This window comes from Protomyctophum parallelum (genome assembly GCF_964188405.1).
Source record: "Protomyctophum parallelum genome assembly, chromosome: 13".
NCBI classification, from domain to species: Eukaryota; Metazoa; Chordata; class Actinopteri; order Myctophiformes; family Myctophidae; genus Protomyctophum; species Protomyctophum parallelum.
Genome location: NC_139708.1, coordinates 17,267,893 through 17,290,629, shown reverse-complemented (window position 1 = coordinate 17,290,629; position 22,737 = coordinate 17,267,893). Strand labels below are relative to the sequence as shown.

Here is a 22,737-nt window from a genome sequence, read left to right as displayed (position 1 = left end):
GAGGGTTGACCGTGTTCTCTGCTGTGGACCTAGGCTCAGTTATAAGGGGAATATAGTATGCCATCTCTCCCTCAAAGCTCTCAGCCCACGGCCTGGCAGATTTGGGATAAGCATGTAGCCTCTCTTTCAGGCAGTACTAGGGTTGAAACGATTGATTATGTTCGATTATGCTATCATTGACTTTCTCGATTAATCAAATACTCGAGAACCCTGATTCTTTGGATAAAGTTTTTTACACTTTTAAGAGTCAACATCAACTGATTAACCAGTTGTCATACAAAATGATAAAAATCAGACCTGTGTGAAGTGAGGGGCGCTCTTATCATGATCGTACATCATCATACATCATCTCATTCCGGCCAATCACAATTTGCATCCTCACCTTCGTCATCAATGTTTTGTTACGCAATGTTTGTGTTGTCAATGGCATTTAATGTTGGCGTTACAAACTGTAACAAAATTTGGGTTACACACCAAAAGCTGGACATAGGAGGGGCTATCGCCCCTCAAAAATATCAAATCACATGTGCTTATTATATAGAGCTGCTATTTTTGAGGGGCACTAGCCATTGACAATGGACAGAGTTTGTTTGGTCTGTGTTTGTTTTACATCAACATTACATCACCTAATCATAGCAACATAGTTAGACATTAATATATTAGCGTCCCTCACTTCAAGTTCACACGGGTGTGATTTTTTATCTGCTTTTAGTGATTTCTTTATTAAAAATGGGAAAAACAGACCACAATGTACAGCATTTCTTTGTAACATACAGTATATTGTACTAATAGAAAAACGAACGAAGGTATTGTGATTAGACATGTTTTTAATATAATATTTTGGGGCATTTCACCCTTTCGAAACCACTTTCAATCTAACATTCCTATTTTGGGCATGTCATCGTTATAACCGGCTATTTTCACTCTTCGTCTTCATCATCTTCAAGTATATATAGGGCATAAGTGGTACATTTCCAGCCATTCTAACGTACACTGTTACCCACTCCACTGCACCATGCTCTGGTGAGCACCTGCGGCTTTGAAGAAAGGCTGTAATCCAGGCTGCTGGGCTGGACGACTTTACTGCTCAGAGACATCCTGGGTGGCAACCTGCTACGCCTATGTCCCTGGAGCCCTGGAAGGCTCTCTGATTCATACACTATTTATTACAAGAAGGTCATCATGGTGCTCAAGGGACACTACTAAATTATTCTGTATAAGAGGAATACCAGCACCAGTAGTCTTGTACTCTTTGTGTAAAAAACTACTACTAAAAAGCAATACGTTTCTGAACATGAAAGTGGCAAAGGTTCAACAAAGAACATTGCAGTGCAAAAATCCATTACCCCTGACCTAATAGTGTAGAAATGGAGTGTTAAATTAACTACTGCACCAGAGAATTCTGTCAGGCTGCAGTTTGCCAGGCTGTGGGCAGTGGCAAAAAAGTGTCTCTCTCTCTTTTATCCCCCGTTCTTTTCCTTCATCCGTGTTCCCCGTCACTGTGATAGCTCATTAGTCAGGGTGGCTGTGCTGACCTGAAGTCAGGGTCAGGGACAAAGTGAAGCGGAGGAAGGTGTCGGTTTGAGCTCTAGTTGTGTAACACATATATACAGGCTATAATTAACACACCAAATATCAAGTCTCAGAGGCACATAAAAGCACACACACACACACACACACACACTTACTTACACCTCTAAGACTCACGTGCACGCTGACACAACCATGCAAAGCTGCTTGCCGCCACCTGGTCCACGCAGGGCACACACCCAAAGGTTCTGCTCGTCTCCGTGTGTCTACAAAGCATCACACATGTTGTTTACCCGCCTGTAAAAGAACTGCAGCTCAGGTTGGATCATCTTAAAATAGCTCTCAGATCTTGTATGAATTATTTTATCCATGTAAGACAATGTATGTCCAAAATCCTATTAAATAGAAAAAATATTCAATGTAGTTATTAGGCTCTTGTTAATACTTTTCATTGGTTTAAGTATTTATAAAACCCACCGTCAGGCTTGACCACTTTAAACCTGGCTTCCCTATTTTGGGCATACTGTATGCACTATGCAGGGAATTTCTAATTCTCCCGCATTTGTAAAAAAAAAAGACAGGGAGTTTGTAGCTATTTTCGTATCATATCACAAACTATAAAATAGAGGATTTTAGTTATGGCGGGGAAAAACAATAAAAAAAAATGAAATATGGCGATACAAGCTGTCAGACAACAATATCTGGTACAATAAGTGGAGACGGTATATATGGCAGCGAGCCTCATGCTGCATGATGCAGTCTCAAGCCTAATGCATGCTCCGTCATGCCATAGTGTCGCTCGCTGAGAATAGCAGACATAAAAGCTCAAGCCCAAATGTGCTGTGAGCTTGTAGGTCGGCTATTCTCGGCGAGAGACACTGCCGTGTGACGAAGTATGAATCGGGCCTCAAACTGCACCTCGCTGAGCACCAGCCAAAGCTGGGTAATTTGTTTTAATACCATGTCCAGCGCTGAACGGTTCTGCACACTGCTGATAGCGAGGAGTAATCGTATAACAAGTAGTTATTAGCGATTGAACATTTGGCAGCCATTGCCATGAGGCGCACTTGGGTTTTGTAATGTTGAGAAAAAGAGTACTTAAGGGGTTTTAATTAGCTCTCATTGACGGAGACTGGCGGAGCTCTGCGGTAGAATAGGACTATTATTATGAGTGACAGACGGTAATTAATGTTGTTACAGTGAAATCCAGAGTGTTCATTTAACTCTGAGACACTAGTACAGAGTACACTCTCAGAGTAAAAATGGATGAATGAACACTGAGGATTTGACTGTGTATGGGGATGCCACATGCTCCATGTGGGTTGTGAGGACCCAAGTTTGAAACTGCCTCCCAGTGTAATTTCTTACGTGTTTGTCAAGCTGTTATGCAGACATTCATTAACAAGCAAGAGGAAAGGGGCAGAAAAACCAAAATAGACATCTATGGATTGTAATACCTCGATAAGATTTAGACACAAAACACAGATGAATGCGAGAAATATATATTGCACAGAAACCAGCTAACTTTTAACCAACACACAGGCGTAAAGGGTGTTAAATAGCATTGATTTATGGGGGGGAAATTAAAAACCTGAAAAATTGAGTTGGCTGGTTACTGCTGGACAGTGACGATACAACATTTACGTGTGTGTGTGTGTGTGTGTGTGTGTACTGTGTGCGTGTGTGTGCGCGCGTGCGTGTGTGTGCTTACGCATGTCAGTGTATGGGAATTTCAACAGCCCTGAACCCCCTCACCCACCCCCCTCCCTATTGTGCCTCAGCTGACCAGAGGCAGGGTGGGAGGTTCATGAGGAGCTCTTGGAATTATTTTGTTTTGTTTTGTTTTTGTTGGGAGGGGGCCCAATGATGTTGGGAAGCACAACAGCTGCCTGGACCAATAGGCTAGCTAGGGTATAAAGGGGTGGATGGGGGAGTAGGTGGATGGGATGATGGGGGGAAGGGGGGTGCATGTAGACCACGCTATAAGAGGAGCTAGTGTTCCAGACCATTGACAAGTTGGAAACGGAGACAGAAGGAGAGGTGTACATCTGTGCCTATTCCCTTACAGCCCTGCTGAACCCGAGCCCTCAGGCTTTGTGTCGCATTGTGGCTCAGGTTTGATGGTGGCACCTGGGAGACTTGACCCACTCGGGTCCTCCAGGAACACGGGCCGCACAAAAACTGACTGTGATGTTTTATCTCCCCCCCCCCCCCCCCACATGCAGACCTTACTATACACATGACATAGCTTGTTTGAAATGAAAAAAAAACCTGCCTTACTGTTGATCATGTCACTGTTAGGCAGGTCGCTGAACTGCCCACAGCCCTGGCCTCCTCTGATACACAAAGTTAGGAGACGGTGAACATTAGTGAGGAGCACTTATATGAAGCTACGTTTCAAAATAGGTGTAGTGGTCCTTTAATTAACCCTGACATCTTTCTGTTGGTTCACTTCGGAACCAGAAGGTTCCCAGTTCCCATGAGCAAGACACTGAACATTGCTCCCGATGAGTAGTGGTTGCATGGTTTCCTCTCCCATCGGTGTGTGAATGAGCGAATGTAATGCACAATCTATGTAAAGCGTCTTGGATAAAGGTGCTATATAAATGCGCCATTTACTGTTGTCAGTTTGTCACTTATATTTCATTGAATGCTGTCTGGTTAACTCCCACTCAAAGGCATTTATTTCCATGCAGCAGCAAGCAACCATTGAGCGATTGAGTCATGCAGCCAGGTTGACTGGCGTGGAGACTCACACAGGGAACTATGGAAATATCTCTCTCTCTCTCTCACCATCCCTCCCTCTGGACCGGTCCCTCTGGCGAGTCGCAGCAGAACCCACAGTGGTGACCAACTTTGATCAGCGCACTTCAAACTGCTGGCTGTGTCTGTAAGGCTCCCAGGGGCCGGTGTCTCAATCTGTCCCGCCAGCTTCCACCTCCACGAGAGCGAAGCCCCTCTCTGCGTTCACCCAGCCGACCGTAAGGGGATCAGGGCTGACTGGTCTCTCACCTCCTCTCCTTCACCAGCCCCTCAATCTGCTCCCCTTCGTCTGCCATGTCCCCCGTGAACCACAGCTTCAATCATTTATGCATGACTTTATTTATAATATAAAAGCAGAGGCAGAGAGAAGAAAGTATATTATACTTTCTTCTCTCTACCTCTGCTTTTGTGGAAGTAGAACTGCACTTGGATGTAGTGGCCTGTTCTTCCTGAGGGCCTCCCAGGGGAGGAGTGGGCTTGGGATGGATAGGGCTATGATAGGGTTGTGTCTGGATTGTGAGTTTCATGATGGGGGAAGGGGTGTGGGTGTCGTAGATGGACCAGGGGAATGTCCTTTTTCAATCTTCACAATTTCTCTCTATTAATTTGCTCATAACAAGTTGCCTGAATACGCTTCTCCACCATCAGACAGAGATAGCTGGAGACCAGAATGCATCTTTGAATGTCACTACTCTAATGAAAGTCCCCAGCCAGGGACATGAGATTAAAAAAGAGAGAGAGAAAATGAATGAGAGCCAGGCAACTGTGAAAGCATCCGATCTCTGCTGTTTTACAGCTGAAAGAAAATATAAAAGTGTGTGTGTGTGTGTGTGTGTGTGTGTGTGTGTGTGTGTGTGTGTGTGTGTGTGTGTGTGTGTGTGTGTGTGTGTGTGTGTGTGTGTGTGTGTGTGTGTGTGTGTGTGTGTGTGTTTGAGTACAAGGACCTTTTCAGAACAGAGCTGAATCAATTGCTGCACAGTAATCCACCTCCTTCTCATTTTGAACTCGAGTAGATGGCTACCCAGCCTGTGTGTTAACTGTTAAGGTCCCTCAGCTTCAAATGTCATGTTTTTACATATTTTTGGGATTCCCTAAAAAATAATTGTTAACACACTTTTTTGTGGTCTGGTAATTTCTTAAAATGTGTACATGAACGGGCAGTTTGATTTGCTGAACATAGCTGCAGTGCGTAACTAGGGGCTGCTTGTAAAAATCGCATCCACCAGGGAGATTTTCTCCGGCATGTTTTCTCGCAAAACATTAATACCAGGAAGTGCTCTGCCATGAATTTGTATTTTTAGTTGATTATCTGTGAATATAAAAACATTCTTTTCAGTGAATCTCTTAACCAGCACCATTGTGAAGTAGTTGGTTTATGTTTAATGATGAAAACGATAAAGATCGCTATGTGTATTTTGATTAATCCTTTGGGTCCGGTATGTTTTGAAACTTTTCCCACTCAAAAGTTTCAATGAAGAAACAAATGTGAAGCTTTGCCCACACATTCAGGCACACTGCAATACGAGCTTTACCGTACTTGGGTGAAGCTCTTCCTGCAGCGTGGGAAAAGCTAAAACTAAAATGAATAAATAAATAAAGTGCCTGCGTTGAAAATTCCCTCAACAGCTCGCCTAACAGCCAAGAACAGTATGTTTAATATCATTGCAGCTGAAAAAGGTGGTGTTTTTCTTTTAAGCTAAAACTTTTTATAACAATGCATGCCTTATCAAATACAATATATTTTTGAATAACAGTATAAAGCGTCCCAACCCTGGTGAGAGTGTAAAAATGGAGTGTGTTATACTCAGGATTTGACTGGGTATCCTTTTACAGACCCACTTCCGTTATCTCCTGGGAGGCAAGGATAGATCTTTTAGTTCACTTGAGCTTTCCCATAACACACACATGCATACTATTTCACTTTGTTGTTTCAACATTTTTATTGAAATATTTATTAACAGTTTGCAGAATTACAGTACATTACAGTACTGGAATTGGCCAAAACATACTTGGGAATATACCTTTGCAGATAAAGTTTAGATTATAGCCACAAAATATATCGTTTTAATTTGACATATCTGAGTATCCAAATGATTTACTATTTATTTCCATTTGTTATGTATTTTATAGAATATAAAAGGATGAAACTGGATATTACACTCCTCACGACCTCACCCCACCCATTTTTTTTAAGTTGATGATATGACTTTCTAGTCTAAATTGGGAATGTTGCAATGAACCAGAATCCTGACAAGTTGAAGTGGTTGTGTGTGCAAAAGAACAATTTAGTTGCTTGTCGTCTTTGTTTGAATGGTGTTATTTAGTGTATCTTTTCTTGTCTAAACATTTTGATTCTGCAGCTGCTTTCAGTAGTCTGACCTTGAAGTGTGCTGTTCTGAGAGGAAACAGAACACAGACAAAAAGAAGGAAAAAAATAAATATATAATTGGCTTGTGTTCCGTAGAGTTGACTGCAAGCCAGCCGTTCACACAGCTATTTGATTTCCTCACACGAAGAATAAGAGTGTATTCTTCTACAGTAAGTGTCCAATTCTACAAATGCCTTCTAAATCAGTAGTTCTCACACTACTTGTTTGTCAAAAATGTTCAAAAATAGCAGATTTGCAAGCTTGCAGCGTGCTATGACCTTGTAGATACATCTAAACACAAACATCTCATTGGAATAACATCATCATCATCATCAACATCATTTTGGATTTAAGGTCCTTTCAAACGGGCAGTGATTTAATGCGCCTATAGTTCATTTTCAATGAGACCTGCGTGCGGAGAAGTCGACAACGCAAGCGTATTTACGTGGGCCCATGCTCGTTTCGTGCACACGCCCGCGACTCACCAGACCTGGATTCTGTTTGGCTTTTTCTTTACACTTGGGTTGTCGCACTTTTTCAACAATGTATTTAGTGATTTTCCTTTTTCCCACACAAAATACAAATATACAAAAAACAACAATGAACATTACAAGACAATTACTCATATAAAGAAAGCAAAACAATAACCAAAAAAAGAAAAACAACAGCACTGTACTCCTCTTCAGCTTCATCCAAATTACTTGTACAAAGAAAACAACAATGACCAAAAAAGAAAAACGACAACAGCACTACTCCTCTTCAGCTCCATCCATTAAATGTGACAAATTATTGTTCTTAATATATCTTATAAAACGGCCCCACACCTCCTGAAACATTTCTTGTTTGTCCTTAAGAATGTATGTAATCTTTTCCAAAGGTAAACATAAAGACAATTCCTTGAACCACTGTGTAATACTTGGTTTGTCTGGCCTCTTCCAGGTCAATGCTATCACTCTCTTAGCTTGTAAAAGACATATATCTATAAACATTTGTTCATTACGTTTTATCTTGTGTCCCTCTGGATCTGTCGTGCCCCTCTTGAGCAGGCGACAACGTCTATGTTCATCGCTGCCCGTTTGAAAGGACCTTTAATCAGTACAACATCAAACCATAACTTCTAAAGAAAAACAGGCAATTGTATAAAAAGCTGCAGGGTGCAAACCAATGAACAGAGAGGATTGGTGTGTGTGTGTGTGTGTGTGTGTGTGTGTGTGTGTGTGTGTGTGTGTGTGTGTGTGTGTGTGTGTGTGTGTGTGTGTGTGTGTGTGTGTGTGTGTGTGTGTGTTCTTTTTAGAACAAGGAAGAGAAAGTTATGGACAGAGTCGGGAGCATGGAGTGACAACAGAAACAGCATGATCTGATATTTAAAGGAAGTGAGTCGCAGCGTGAGTGAGCCTGAGCCTGAGACAGACATACAGATCAAACGGCAGGAGATGAAATGCCTATAGCTATCTCTCAGGTGAAATGGCGGGTGGGAGTGGGGAGTGGGGGGCAGCAAAGAGGAAGGAGACAGAGGACACACACACTCCATCACCATATCCCCGGGACAGCTGGAGACGGGCAGTAACGGGCCGTGTCCCCTCCCTGTGTTGTCGGGGGGGGGGGGGGGGGGGGGGGGAGTCGGGTAGCTTCCTTTCAACCTGCACACGGAGGAGATGCGCGGGTATTAACTCCTCTACAGTAATGTTAGGCCACTGAGAAGATCCGCGCAAGCTGCCTGCTGTCTGCCCCTTCAAAGGCTGCGTTTGTGAACTGAAGCGAAGGGGGTGGGGTGGGGTGTGGTGGGGGGTGTTGGCTGGGCTTTGATCGATATCCCCACTGAGGAAGCTGCAGATATGGAAGGTTAAATGCCATTTAACCCGCTGTCACCCCTGCTGTCCCACCTGTGTGCTGATGCCTTTGAAAAGTTGACATAGCCATCTCTATTACAGATCAGCGACTTTATCTCTCTCTGTGTGTGTGTGTGTGTGTGTGTGTGTGTGTGTGTGTGTGTGTGTGTGTGTGTGTGTGTGTGTGTGTGTGTGTGTGTGTGTGTGTGTGTGTGTGTGTGTGTGTGTGTGTGTGTGTGTGTGTGTGTGTGTGTGTGTGTGTGTGTGTGTGTGTGTGTCTATATATGCCTATATGTGACAGGGAAATGTAATCTGGGACTCAGAGCTTTCATGCAATAGCACTACTCTTAAGCATTGTTCTTTATATTTGGTCAGATTTTTATTTTGCTGGGCTGAGGGCTTATTTGATATGCAAATGTATTGACTGAGCTCCTTGGAATGGGACTCAACTGACATGCGTTTGTGTGTTTGACTATTTTGGAGAAAGGAAAGAAATCTGCAGGCCATTTTCTGCTCCCAGATATTTATTTTACTGAAGTGGTAACGTTTCGGGCCGCAGCCCTTCCTCAGACGTTCTATTCTGGAGGCTGCAAATTACATACCGGTATGCATTTATTGGTGTTCAATTCATAATATTTCTAAAGGCCAGATGAAAATTGGCCTGTATTGACAGTCAGATCTGAAAGTTCATTGTGCTTCGGGTGAAGTTGGCGGAAAAGAAATCTGGTGTATGCCTTGATAGCATGCCTATCGTGTACTTATGACTTAATAAATATACTGTTTTATATGCCAACACGGTCGCAGACAGGGCAGCAACAGTAACTACTACACATTCTCGCTGATGTTTTGGCAGCACACTCTTGTTTTCTACCCCTAGCTTTGTCTCTGTAAAATCACACTTTGAGATTTGTTTCAGTGTTGACCTGAAAGAGTAACAAACAGCCTTGCAGATTTACAACACAAAGTTCCTCCTCTGTCCAAAACGGGACGTTTTGGACAGTAATGAAAGGGCTCCATAGCCTGTTAAAGGTTGGTCCTCTCTCTCTCTCCCTCTACCCTTTCTCAGTGGCCTCTTAACTATCAATACACCAGAGTCATTAGTGGACGCATTTCTCCTAACTCGGGTTCCCTCACTCCTTCGCTCTCTCTGCGGCTCTGTTGCTCTCTTCCTCCTTCACTTCCTTTCATTGCCTCACAAAGGAACCATTTGCATCCCTCCAGGTTGCTACGATACTCGGCCACCGCAACCTGAAATGTTGTACTGTTCTTTGAAGGTGGATTTCAAGAAGCAAACAGCTGCAGGGCAAGAGAAAGTAGCAGATATACTGTATGTGGTGTTAAATGTGTTTGTGTTCATAGGCCGGGGCTAACTCAATTGCCTGTCACCGTTCCATCTCTTTATTTGCGCTTGTATGAGAGAGTTTGCTTCTTTATGCCTTGTCTTTACGTGGCTGTTTTTGTGTGCGCATGAGTGTGTATTTGGCCTAATGAGGCTGTTTGTTGCCATGGACTCCCTGCCATATGTGCATGAACACATTAGAGAGCCTCTGGGCTTCTCCCTCACAATGGGCTGCTGTTCAGCTGCTCCTGTAGTGCACTAGGCTATAGGCATGGACCAAGTCGAGGAATATTCTTACAGAAAACAAAACAAATCGATGCACTAGAGACGAAGTACTGTGTAGGAGTGGATTTGTCTGGCTTATATAAAGTCACATGATGTGACACGTACACCCCGTATTACCTTTACAGGACAGGCCATTAAGTTCGTTCTTCTCCATCTCAGCATCCCGTGGGATATTTGTGTCCTTTGATGACGCTCTGCTGACGTTTTGGGTAGAGGAGCACTTTACTGCCATCTTTGCTCAGAGAACCTCCCACGCGGCACCTAATTAGCGTGGAAATATGATGGGCTGGCTGCCAACCTCTCTCACTGGCCCGGTGCAAATCAGTTGTGTATTTTATGTGCTTGTCCTTGGTCCTTGTAACAGTAGGGCAGGGACCAACTCGGTGGTTGGTGGTGACAGTCAGTTTACTGGGACTGCCAGGCTACGCCCATTCTTCCTTGTCCTCCTCTTCCTTGTCCTCCTCTTCCTCCACCTCCTCCTCCGTCTCACCGTGTCTCCCCATCCTGCCCTATCCATCTCACCCTGTCTCTGTCTGGAATTCAATTGACCTTTTGTTCTAGTGCACGGTGAATGGGCGCAAGCCAAAGTTATCCATAGCCAAGACAGAGCTTTCATACCTCCTTTATTTGATCTGTCGTGCTGAGCCTAGGCCTTTCATTACCTACCCAAACACACACTGCCCACCATGTCTGCACCACTCCCCCATAGCCCCGCCCACTTTTATCGTTTGTGGGGGAGGGGGGTGGGGGGGCTTTTTCTTTATCTCCTTCTTGATGGTTGTGGTGATTGGCTTTTATTTGTGCTTGCTTGGCTTGTTTTACACGAAGCACTTTTCTCCTCCGCTCTTTCATTCCCTCAGAGGACTTTCTCTCCTTTTTTTTTTACTTTGCAGAAGTGCTGAGATGGCCACTCTGTCGCTCAGGGCAGAAGAGCTGTAAATTGCTGTGCTGTGACATGGACCACTGTTCACGTGGCCTGCCAATCATTTTGATCTGTAGGATTAACAAATTGATCCCGGAGGCCCCTTTATACTGTCTTAATTGCACATCTAAAGTCTCAAATGTTCTTCTTATGACATCTCTCAGTCCCTTGGCCACTGAAATGTGCCTGTCTTGTCTCTTCTCTCTCCTGATCTCTCTCTGCACCCTGCCCTTGCCACCATACTAGTCAAAGTCAATCAATCTTCCTTCTCCCATGCTCCCAGTCCAGGTCTGCTGCACGGCGATACATAGAGTAGTGAAAGGTTGTAGTGAAACGCAGCGTCAGCGTCCCATGTGTGACCACTTCTAATCAGAGCCTGCGGTTGCACTGGAATACGTGAGATTGCAATTTTGTGGCTGTCTGTGTGTCTATATGTTGTGTCTATGTACATGTGTGTTTGTCCTGCTCTCTCAGCAATATTGATAATATTGAACAACCAGGCGCTCAACAGAGAATAAAGTAATAAATAAAGTAGTGATGTTCATGTTGCTCCTGGATCAACAAAACAATAGACACAATTAAAGAAAGATCAGGGGCCAGGGCATTCAAAAAACAGGAGATAAGATGAATAAAACCCAACATCGATAAATGTGTTCATCAGGGAAGACTGCTTGTTTTAGCCATAAAGAAACATAGTCTTTATATTGTGAATCTGGATTGTTTCAACTTTGATATTTCTCCTGACTGGGTGAGAAAAAGCAACATTTATTTTATTTAGGCTAGACTAGATTTTTCTTCCAGTGTTGCCCTCAAGAACGAAGGAATCAAATCAATCGATACTTGCTCTCGCTGGACAAGTAAATGAACAAACAAGTATAACAGATAGCTTTTTGACAGATATTGTTATACACTTGTTGGAGATTCGATTACTCTGACAAATCCTTTTATTCTGTCACATGAACAAAAGCCATCCATCTTCAAATATGCAGCCGGGGACGCTCTGAGAGGACGCCTGTTGCATTGTTCTCACTGGGGCGGGCATTGGCAGGGGGGTCAGGATGGGACCGCCAGCTCAATGACTGGGGCTACGGCCGCGTGCAGCCATTGTTGCAGCCCATTCCTATTATTAACAAAGGGAACATAGTAATGCTAGAACAGGCATGCCGTGTGGCCATTGTGTTTAGACTCCATTGCCCCTGCCAGACAAAAGAATACGGGGCACTTTTAACTGGCTGGTCTGCCATTGTGTCAGATATGGCTATAAGTGTGGTAATAGTGTGAGAATAATTTATGGCTATTATAGTTATATGCTGCGGCTGAAATAACTCAACTAAGTGTAAGGCCATCTACTGTATGTGGTTCACACGATCTGCCCCTTTCTAGCAGTCATAACACAATCTATTACGTTGTTGCTGTTCCCTGAGAGTATCCATGCCACTACGTTGACGTGGGGAGGGTGCAGTTCCCATCCGACTGTAAGAGCAGTGCTTCAGACATCTCTCAGTGAGCCCCCCGCCCCCTGCCATGTTCCCACAGAGAGCCCAGATATTCTTTACGAGCCTCCTAATGAGAGCAGCGGGGAAACGCGGTAACACGGAGAGGCTCGTGAATGCGCCGTGGCACAGAAATGACACTGAAATTAAAAGCAGGGACGAATGTGCGGAGAGAGATGTGCACGAGTGCAAGGCACTGGCTTCTAACTCAAACACGGAAGACTTTAAACTTAAAGGGACAGGTCACGGAAGCAGAGAGCAGGGAATGAAGGGGTTCAACCTTTTGTTTGGCCTTTTGCGCTGACACTTGTTGTCATTTGACGATTATGGATCGACTCCTATTTGTCAGCGTGTGTGCGTGTGCGACGTGGGCATCTACTACAGTATGCATGTGTCTGTACTCTGAGGAGAACCCCCTCCACTCCTCCTAAGCTCTGATTGAAGAGCAGCCGGCCCACAGCTGTATGCATGTGTAAGCCCAAGAGACCAACATACTCCAACATTCAACCACAGCTGCTGAAATCAACACAGGTTTATATCAGCACAACGCAAGTACTCGTCAGGCCCTGTTGTAATGGCGTATACTGTATAGCTCCTAATTCTCCTCAGTTTTTCATTTTACCATGAGAGTGCACAGATGCAACCAAATGGATAGGTCAAAAATGTGATCTTGTAACATCAGCCAATCAAATCATCACACACAACAAAGCTGTGCATAGGATGGGCTAGCGCCCCTCAAAAATTGTGATTAATTGTGCTTTTGGCATTGAACATATAAATAGAAATTACTTTGGCTTTTAGGCTTCATAAACAAACAAACTAGGCACAGGACTGATATGACAAATAACTTAAATATACAAAGAAATGCCTGACATATTTAACGACCTTTCTTTTCTTTTTTTTTTTACAAAATAGTGGGAAATCCTGGGAATGTAATTACAACTTAAGTAAATCTGCTATTTCCGTAATAAAGAAATTTCAACATGGAAACGATTATGATGATTCGTACAATTGCGCAGCATAATTGTGATTATTTCAAATAAGTGTGATTAGGTGATGAGGTAATGATTGTGACAGGCCTAAACATATGTTGATGATGTATATCCACAGGTTCTTCCTACTATGACAACGTGCGGCCACTGGCGTATCCGGACTCTGATGCGGTCCTCATCTGCTTCGACATCAGCCGCCCAGAGACTTTGGACAGTGTCATGAAAAAGGTTGGTGCTTGTTCTTTTCTTTTTTCTGTCGATTGAAAATTTTATGTTGATTGCTTTTATTTTTTATTTTCCTTTGTGTACTGTATTTGAGGTGGAAACTCTTCAGTCCAGATCAAACACACATTATCCTAACATTTGTTATGACATGGGAAAGGTAACCAACAAATTAAAATTAAAGCATTTTCCTCATCATTGCCATATATTTAGATTCGGTATATCGTTGCTGTCGGGCAGAAACCGTGTACCGGTATCTCCACATTTCAGCCTTTATGTCATACTACAGTGTCACACAAAAGTGGCAAAATAACCAATGCAGTGTGAGCTTGTAGCTCTGATATTTTTTAGCTATTAGTGATTATTTTTTCCTTTTCAAGTGAAGGTGAAAGTGGTTAGGTGTGTGTGTGTGTGTGTGTGTGTTTTATAAATACTTAACCAATGAAAAAGTATATTACAAGAGCGTGTGACTAAATAATAACTACAGTATATTGGATCCATTGTTATCTGTTACCTATCGACTTCGTCATACCTTTATGCACATAAAGCCTTCACAGAGCGCTTCCACTTTTCACGGTTAGCTTCTGCAGTCCTCACTTCAGACCATGATTTTTTTTTTTTTTTTTCTCAACGGTACGCCTCCAGGTGGTCTTTGGTCTTCCCTTTCTTCTTTTCCCTTCTGATTCCCATGTCATTGCTATGTTGCAGTTGTTGTTTATGGTCCTGCCGTAGTATGTGTCCATTCTGTCCAGCAGCTTCACTTCCTCACTCAGCGGCTTCATCTCAGCTCTTTCTAGCAGTTCTCAGTCTCAGTACTGACGTGATCTTGCCAAAGTATACAGAGTATCCTTCATAGGCATCTATTATGGAACACATCAACTGCCTTGATGTCTCCTTTGTTCAGATCCATTGGAACACAGTTTTATGTTTGTTTGTTTGTTTGTTTGTTTAGAAAATGTAAAACAATAACCTGGATCCATTGGAAGACAGGGTATTTTTTACATTTACTAAAACTTAACTGTTTTGGAGGAAAACCGATATGGACAAGTTTTCCACCTGACAGCGAGGATATTCTTCTGAGCCAGCAGAGAGCATTCTTATGGCTCAACAATGGAGTAAGTCACCAGAAAGGAGGTTTGAGCCTTCCATTCCTTTATCCCATCAAAACATCCATGGATACTTGACCCTGGCACTCTGGGGAGTGGAAGGTCAGAGGCAAGAATGAGGGGAAGGATCGTGGAGCCTGGAGTGGAATATCGTGGCAAATTAGCCACGCCAACTCAATCAAAAGACCAGCTGTTGCAGGTCCTTGTTTATGGGTACACACAGTGAAATCCTCAGTTTTCATTGAACTCAGAGAGAGAACAAATGTAACCAAATGAACCCTTTCGAGTCCATTTGGTTACATGTGTAGTTTGTACCCTCTCACAGTTACAAGTATTAATTAGCACAGAGGATTTTACTGTGTACTGTTACACCTCATACTTCTCTAAGCTTGCAGATTTAAAATAGTTTAAATGTGAGTTTCACTCATAATGGGAGGAAAGATGATGCTCATTAACCTTTGTAATGGTGGTTTCGATGTTTTGATGATGCTAGAGTTAGGGGAGTGGTGGTAAGGTGCTGTAGGGTGGGGTGATTTAATGTGGTCTGGTCATCATGGGCACGCTTTTTACTACCACTGGCAGACTGTGTTAGTGTGGGGGAGGTGCACTGCCTGCACACACGCTTTTGAGCGTCAGCATTGTGAAATATCTATTGTACAGTATGCGAGGAAACACCCCTCTTAATTAGTTTGTTTGTGCGTGTGTGCCATGCAGAGCGGGCTGTGCGCGGCTCAGCGCTCTCTCATCTTGAGGCCATGTGTGGCGGTTTTCCTTTTGAACCGTCTCGTCTTACGAGTCAAAGACATTCCCACGGCAGGCCTGTTGACGTGTTTAGTGGTAAGAGGGGAGCTGCTAAAACGCTCCCACAGACTTTATGGATATAACCCTGGACACCTTCTTTTTTTATTTTGTACCCACGAGTCTCTCGCAAGCCTCGCTGCACCCTGTCAACAGAGGGATGGCTTTCTGCCATCAGGCTCTTGGTTTTCCCATGAAGCCCCTGGCAGGGGGGCTGTGGTGACCTTTGCTCACTGGCTGTCACCCTGGTAATCTTTGAAACTTGGGGCACATGGAAAACCTGTTGCACAATCACCATCCCAAATTAGACTGTTGACCTCCAGGGGCTAACGTGTCACCGGGGTCACTGGATGACAGCTGGGGGAGGGGACAGAGAGGAGAGGGTTAAACAATCAAAGTTTTTGAATGGGTAATTTAGAATGAACAGGGATGGGATTGAAAGGTCAAAGGTGTTTCACCACTTGACGGATGAATGAATGCACATGCCTGCATTCTGCACATGGCATCTGGAGTATTTGAAGCATTTGTAGTTGATGTCTGTTAATTGTTTTGCGTAGTGTTGCAGGGAAAATATTGCATGTTCGTGCAGCTGAGTTTCAGTGGTGATGCCGAGCCTCAGGTAGAGACGTGCAACCTTTTCCTGTACACAACTTGAAATAGATGTGTTGGCTATGTATGCATATGGAAGACACCTGACCTAAATGCAGGAAGAATAGCCTTAATTATCTTGTTCAAAATACACACACACCTGCAGGACACATTGTTAGACACAGCAAAACAAACTCACTCCATACAAAATATATAGGACTGAACATCAGCTATTCATTCAGTCTCCGACATGGCAGTAACACAATCATATTGTGGAACTACTGCCTATTTTTGGGTATGTCATTGTAGGTGAAAATCTTTCAACATTGTTCTAGTCAATCTACAAGCTCATAATGTGTCACATTGCATCATATGACGAAGTACTGTATATGGGTCTTAGTGGTAGGTACATTGAACTAGTAATGTATTTTATAATTACCTTTTTAAGTGAAAGAGAAGAGTCTCTCCCCTGGTTAATCCAGCTCAGGTCACCTACTGGTCTGTCTGTATGGGCCCAGGGTATCCATGGCCAGGGAGTGGAAACTTCTTTTCAATGTAGCCTTGTTTCGCTGCTCAACACAACAACCCAACCACCAACCCACTTCAACCCCTGCAGTGGATTTCAGCATAGCAACTGTGGGTGAAAACACTAATGTTGTTCTTTCTCTCTGTTCATCTATCCATCCACAGTGGCAGGGGGAGACTCAGGAGTTTTGTCCCAATGCCAAAGTGGTCCTGGTGGGCTGCAAGCTGGACATGAGGACTGATGTCAGCACACTGAGAGAACTGTCCAAGCAGCGCCTCATCCCCGTCACACATGAGCAGGTGAGTGGTGGGAGCGCTTGATGGATATCAGACAGGGAGGATGATAAATAATGAGAAAGAGATACGGGGTGGAGAGCAAGAGGGAAATCGAGAAGCCAGTCGGAAGGAAACAACAGGGATAGAAGAACAACAAGGGGCACAAAAAAGGAAATTAGAAGCCAATCCAGCAATAATATGCAGTTTTTCCAACGTGGATCAGCAATGCCATTGCCTCCCTCAGGAGGGGAGCGTGAGAGGAGGCTCTCGCAAAACGCAATCAACTACAGTAGAGTAAGAGCTGCATGAAACCCCTCTGGACATATTGCTGGGATTGGCGTTTTGACTGCAATTTGCTGACGGTGATGTAAGGTTGCTTGTGTTGAGGGCCTACGAAAGTAAGTGTGTGTGTGTGTGTGTGTGTGTGTGTGTGTGTGTGTGTGTGTGTGTGTGTGTGTGTGTGTGTGTGTGTGTGTGTGTGCGTGTGTGCGTGTGCGCGTGTGCATGCGTGTCACATTTTCCCCCCTCTCTGAAATGAAATATTCATGCAGATTTAGGGATTTTCTAAATGCGTGTTGAATAGAAAATGGACGTTGACAAATGAATGAGCCCTTTTATCACACGCCGCCATGACCTCCAAGCCACAGGAATAGAGAGAAGAGGGCTCGGGAGGTTGATAAACGGTCCTGTAAATCCGTGAATTGTAATCAGCTTTTTGCATGTTCATTTTGTGCACTCCCGTGTACGACACACAAAAAGTGGAGGGGCTTATTCGTCCCCCTCCAGAACAAAGGCCTGCAGAACAAAGAAGTGTTTTTTTCATGGCTGTCCCTGAGCTTGCCTGGAGGCTAAATGAACACACAGCCTCACAAAAATCAGCTGCTGGGAAAAAGGGCAGTTTACTGTAAATAAGATGCATAAAAAGATAGAGTTGCAAAGCCATGAAGCTAATGTTATATCGCCGGGGACTGGTGTTGCAACAAGGCTTATTATAAGGCCATTGTTTTGTCAGACTCTTTGACTAAGGCAGCTACTCAAATATGACCCACTAATACAGACAGGCAATGTGTGTCACACGCCAGACGCCAAAGCTTTGGCCAATAAACTGCTTGGGCGTTCCAATCCAATAGCTTGCATCCTTTATCCTATAGCCAATCTCAAATTGAATTCCACACCAGAGCCAGGAGTCACGGGCAAGAATGACCACTCTGTGAACTCCGGACGTGAGATCTGAAAGAGCTTTTTTTCTGCTTGTCACTACAGTTTCTCTTCTTACCCCCCAACCCCATCCCGCACCCCCCGACACACACACACACACACACACACACACACACACACACACACACCACCACCACCACCGTCGCCACCGCAAACTGAATGTAAATCCACCGTTCCACCTAATGAAAACTATGCTTCTCATACGTATATGTAACCCTCGATAAAATCAAACCAGGCCCCCAGGGGTATGAAAAGCTCTCTCTGTGTTTGAGTGCATGCAATCCCAGGGGGGGGGGGGTCATGGGAAATGGTGTCCCTGTCTCATCTGTCACTGCATTAGTGCATGTTGATGCAGTGTGAATAAAGACTAAAGTCAAATAGTGAAACGAGAGATGAAGGGTTACTGTAGAAATGGAAGGGGGAGAGAACAGGGTCTGGAAATTACATTTTGCTCGCTGATTTGATCTCAAAGCAAACATTTTACAGCCTCAATTAACCGGCTATTGTGACTTTGCCCTGGGTAACTCTTGTGGAGGTTTGTCTACTCTCTCTAAATAGCTATATAGATAATGTTTTCCCCGGCCCGGAAGGCTCTACGCCCCTCCAGATCCTCCTTAATGCCCCAGTCAGTCACTCAGCACCAGACTGGAGAGCCAGGGGTGCTGCATTATTCATGCCTCAGATAGAGTGGCTTCATTTGTCTCTTGACATGTTTAGATTAACATCTTGGTCTCTGAATCGCTGCCTCTCCTAGTATCCTTTAGGCTTTCACTGTAGCTACATGTGATCCGGCATGAGGTATGTGAGATACAGTGAAGGTCACTATGTGTCTGTGTCAAGAAATGTGACATTCTTTAGAAATGCACGCATACTGCACTTTAACGCGCGCACACGCGTGCGTGACAGGGCGGATAAAAGCCGGAGAGCAGGAGACGAGTGCACCGGCGTGGGTGCTGTCAAAAGTAATGTTATGATATTTGTCTGTCAAGATCAGTGATGTCTGTCATCTGTGGGTGTCAGAGTGGGAGCAATAGATAGAAATAAAAGACCACAACCACCAAAAAGAGAAACCGGCAGTCATGAGATGATATCAACACATCTAAAACACACACAGCGATAATGTAATTGATAGTTTTAAATGTATTTTAGTTTAATAGATTTACATTTCTAAATGTACACTGAGCTTTACATATCATCTCTGTCGGGTGGAAAAGTATTATGTCCAAAACTGTAGGATTCAAATAAAGAAATTGAAAGAGTAGCAGATCTGCAAACTCACGTTTCCAGTGTGTGGATCTGCTACCTTTGCTACTTTTGTGTGATGCTGTAGTATGATCAAGTAGCACATTCATTTACGGAAACAGAGGTTTCTGCCCTACAGCAACGATATGGAGATCCATTGGCACATCACTCTCTTAGGCTCGTTTGAAGTTGATTAGTCAGCCGTTACTCACTCACTCACGTGCCCGTTGGGATGATGATGCCTGTTGTGAATGCATTTGGAAAATGTTCACCCAATGATATGACAATTTTCTCTTCATTTACTGACATGCCCAAGACAGAGACACCAGTACAGGTTGAAAGTGGTTACAAATCTGGACATATTGGCTGCATAATTGCTGATGTTGTAAGAATACATGTAAAATAATGGCCACGATATATTGGCCAAACTATATACCTGTATATCGGTTGGGCTTTTTACTGATGAAAATCATGAACGTCGTTTGTAACTAATCCCCCCGTTTTTTGCTCCCATCTGTCCGTCTGGGCGTTGCAGGGCAGTATGATAGCTCGACAGATGGGAGCGGTGGCCTACGTGGAGTGCACCTCCAAGGTCTCCGAGAACAGCGTGCGGGACGTGTTCCATATCACCACGTTGGCGTCGGTGAGGCGGCCACACAAGCCCCAGCTGAAACGCAGCAGCTCTCGGAGGGGGCTGAAGCGAGTGTCCCAGCTGACCCTGCCACCCCTACCGGGCCGGACTGAACACATGGAGCCGGCCCCAGCGATGCGGAAGGACCGGGCCAAGAGCTGTGTGCTCATGTAGAGACCAGTCAATATAAATATATATACAGTATATATATATATATATATATAAATGGAAATATATAACAGAGGAACTCTATTTATTGTTTTTCTTCTTTTTTTTAAATCTCTTTCTCATTTTTTGCACTGCTGAGGACTAAGGAAAAATAAGAAAATACACATTGTGGAAACAAATGCTTTGTGTGTGTTTGTGTGTGTGTGTGTGTGTGTGTGTGTGTGTGTGTGTGTGTGTGTGTGTGTGTGCGTGTGTGTGTGTGCGTGTGTGTGTGTGTGTGTGTGTGGGGGGGGGGGGGGTGTAAGTGTGTGCTTATTTTCTAAACCGTTTTCATATTTGTTTTGTTTTTTAAACGGTGGCAAAGCGGACTAACCCACTGGACGAGAAGATACTGGCATTGTGCTGCAGAGTTCTGGATATTAGCAAAGAAATTACTTCCTAAATCCTCTCCAGCACCAGGGCTGTGACGAAGAGACCGACATGGAAGAATATATTGACTTTGGGTGTTTGAGGATGAAGCTCAGACAAAATTTCAGCGAACACTGGTTACTGTTGCCTAGCTGTACTGTACTCTGTCAAGTCAATTCCTGTTGCCATATTTCAGAGGCAAACCTGTGCTATGTACCATAGTGCTGAAAAGGGATCTTAGTGAGAAGGCCTAAAATGGGGGAAACTGGCGTAGGAAAGCCAAGGGCCTGAAATTGCTTTTTGTGAGCATTGAAATGAATATTGTGAAGGTCTTTGTGACGTTTTTGGAGTATTACAACCACAAGTGCATTTTAGAAAAAGAAAAGTCACAACATATCTTTTTTTTTTTTTTTTTTTTACTTAACTATATCCTTCTCATCAACTCAAATCACCTTGACCTTGACTTTACTCAGCTTATTGCAGTTATTGCTATATTAATAGCAGCAACAGTTTTTATTTATTTGTGGAAAATATTGCATTAAAATATTAGGGCTATTTTGCTGTATTTTCACTTAGAGTCTAAAATAAAGCAACAGCTTGTCTGCATAGGGAGATGAGAATTTCTGCCTGGAGTTTTTTGATTCATTGTAGTTTTTTCATTCCACCAGTGTGGCCATGCCAATGCGCACACAGTTATCACAGTCTGACTAATTGTCTCATTATTACTGAATTGGAACAAACCAGCATCCATCTTATCCTCACAGCTACACGTTCGGCGTGTTTATCTGTGTGCGTGTTCCGTCAGCCATCCTGCTAATGTCACGCCTATAAGCTTCACTTGGCAGTTTCCAAGGTTACCACTAACCCTGTGTCCACATAGTCATAGAGATGTGCAGCTGCTAAATAAACAGACCTGTTTTCGCTAAAGTGACTTCAAATGTGGAATGATTCAGACAAGAGGAGCTTTACGTCACATGATGTCGGAAGAAACCTTGTACATGTATCTACATATTTCCTGATAATTCTTTTTTTAATTTAACGCATGGCATATGCATATCATATGTTATACTTCGCCGAATGAGAATCTTGTGTAAAAGTGAAATTAGGTAAAATGTCCGCCAAATTTGATGTAAATTTGTGGCAACACAAAGTGCCCTCACTTCACACGGGTGTGATTTTTATTACTCTGGTTTTTTAAAGGTTTCACCTGTAATGACATTACCAAAATAGGAACATCAGGTTGAAAGTGGTTAAAATAGGAACATCAGGTTGAAAGTGGTTAAAATAGGAACATCAGGTTGAAAGTGGTTAAAATAGGAACATCAGGTTGAAAGTGGTTAAAATAGGAACATCAGGTTGAAAGTGGTTAAGTCTGTCTGAGGGTTTTACAATTATTTAGCCAATGGATAGTAGTAAGAGCTTGAGACTAAATAATACTAACTACATAATTGGATCCATTGAAACACAACAGGGTTTTTTTTTTCTCCCGAAAATGAATGGCTTTGGACATAGGTTTCCAACCGTCAGTGGTGATGACAACATGCTCGTTCTGTCCTCTGAGGAAAAACAGTCTGGATCTTGGTTCTTTTTTTATTGTATCGTCTCTCAGCTGCATGTGTAAAGCAGGCTGTTGGTTAGTCAGCCATCCTGTCTGCACAAACCACTTGGTCTGTGTAGCATCACAGACAGTGGATTGCTGTGGTGTATCAGTACTGCATATGAGTGGAGGTGGACCTACAGTACTACATATGAGTGGAGGTGGTGAGGTGGACCTACAGTACTGCATATGAGTGGAGGTGGACCTACAGTACTACATATGAGTGGAGGTGGTGAGGTGGACCTACAGTACTACATATGAGTGGAGGTGGTGAGGTGGACCTACAGTACTGCATATGAGTGGAGGTGGACCTACAGTACTGCATATGAGTGGAGGTGGACCTACAGTACTGCATATGAGTGGAGGTGGACCTACAGTACTGCATATGAGTGGAGGTGGACCTACAGTACTGCATATGAGTGGAGGTGGACCTACAG

General features: G+C 43.7%; 1 protein-coding gene across 2 annotated transcripts in view; it reads left to right on the top strand.

The window, feature by feature from the left end:
• Positions 1-21,327, top strand: part of rnd2 (Rho family GTPase 2) — a 26,284-nt gene extending 4,957 nt beyond the window's left edge. Inside the window, exons 3-6 of one of the 2 annotated variants that reach the window (XR_014570141.1) lie at positions 13,640-13,749; positions 16,926-17,060; positions 20,032-20,526; positions 20,601-21,327. Coding sequence is in view for 1 of the 2 variants with exons in the window: in XM_083779878.1 (XP_083636004.1) it covers positions 13,640-13,749; positions 16,926-17,060; positions 20,032-20,301 (515 nt within the window). In the remaining variant the exon portion in view is untranslated. Of the gene's footprint in view, positions 1-13,639; positions 13,750-16,925; positions 17,061-20,031; positions 20,555-20,600 lie in introns of those variants that run through there. The other variant, XM_083779878.1, reaches the window with a different exon arrangement.
• The last annotated feature ends 1,410 nt before the right edge of the window (positions 21,328-22,737 follow it).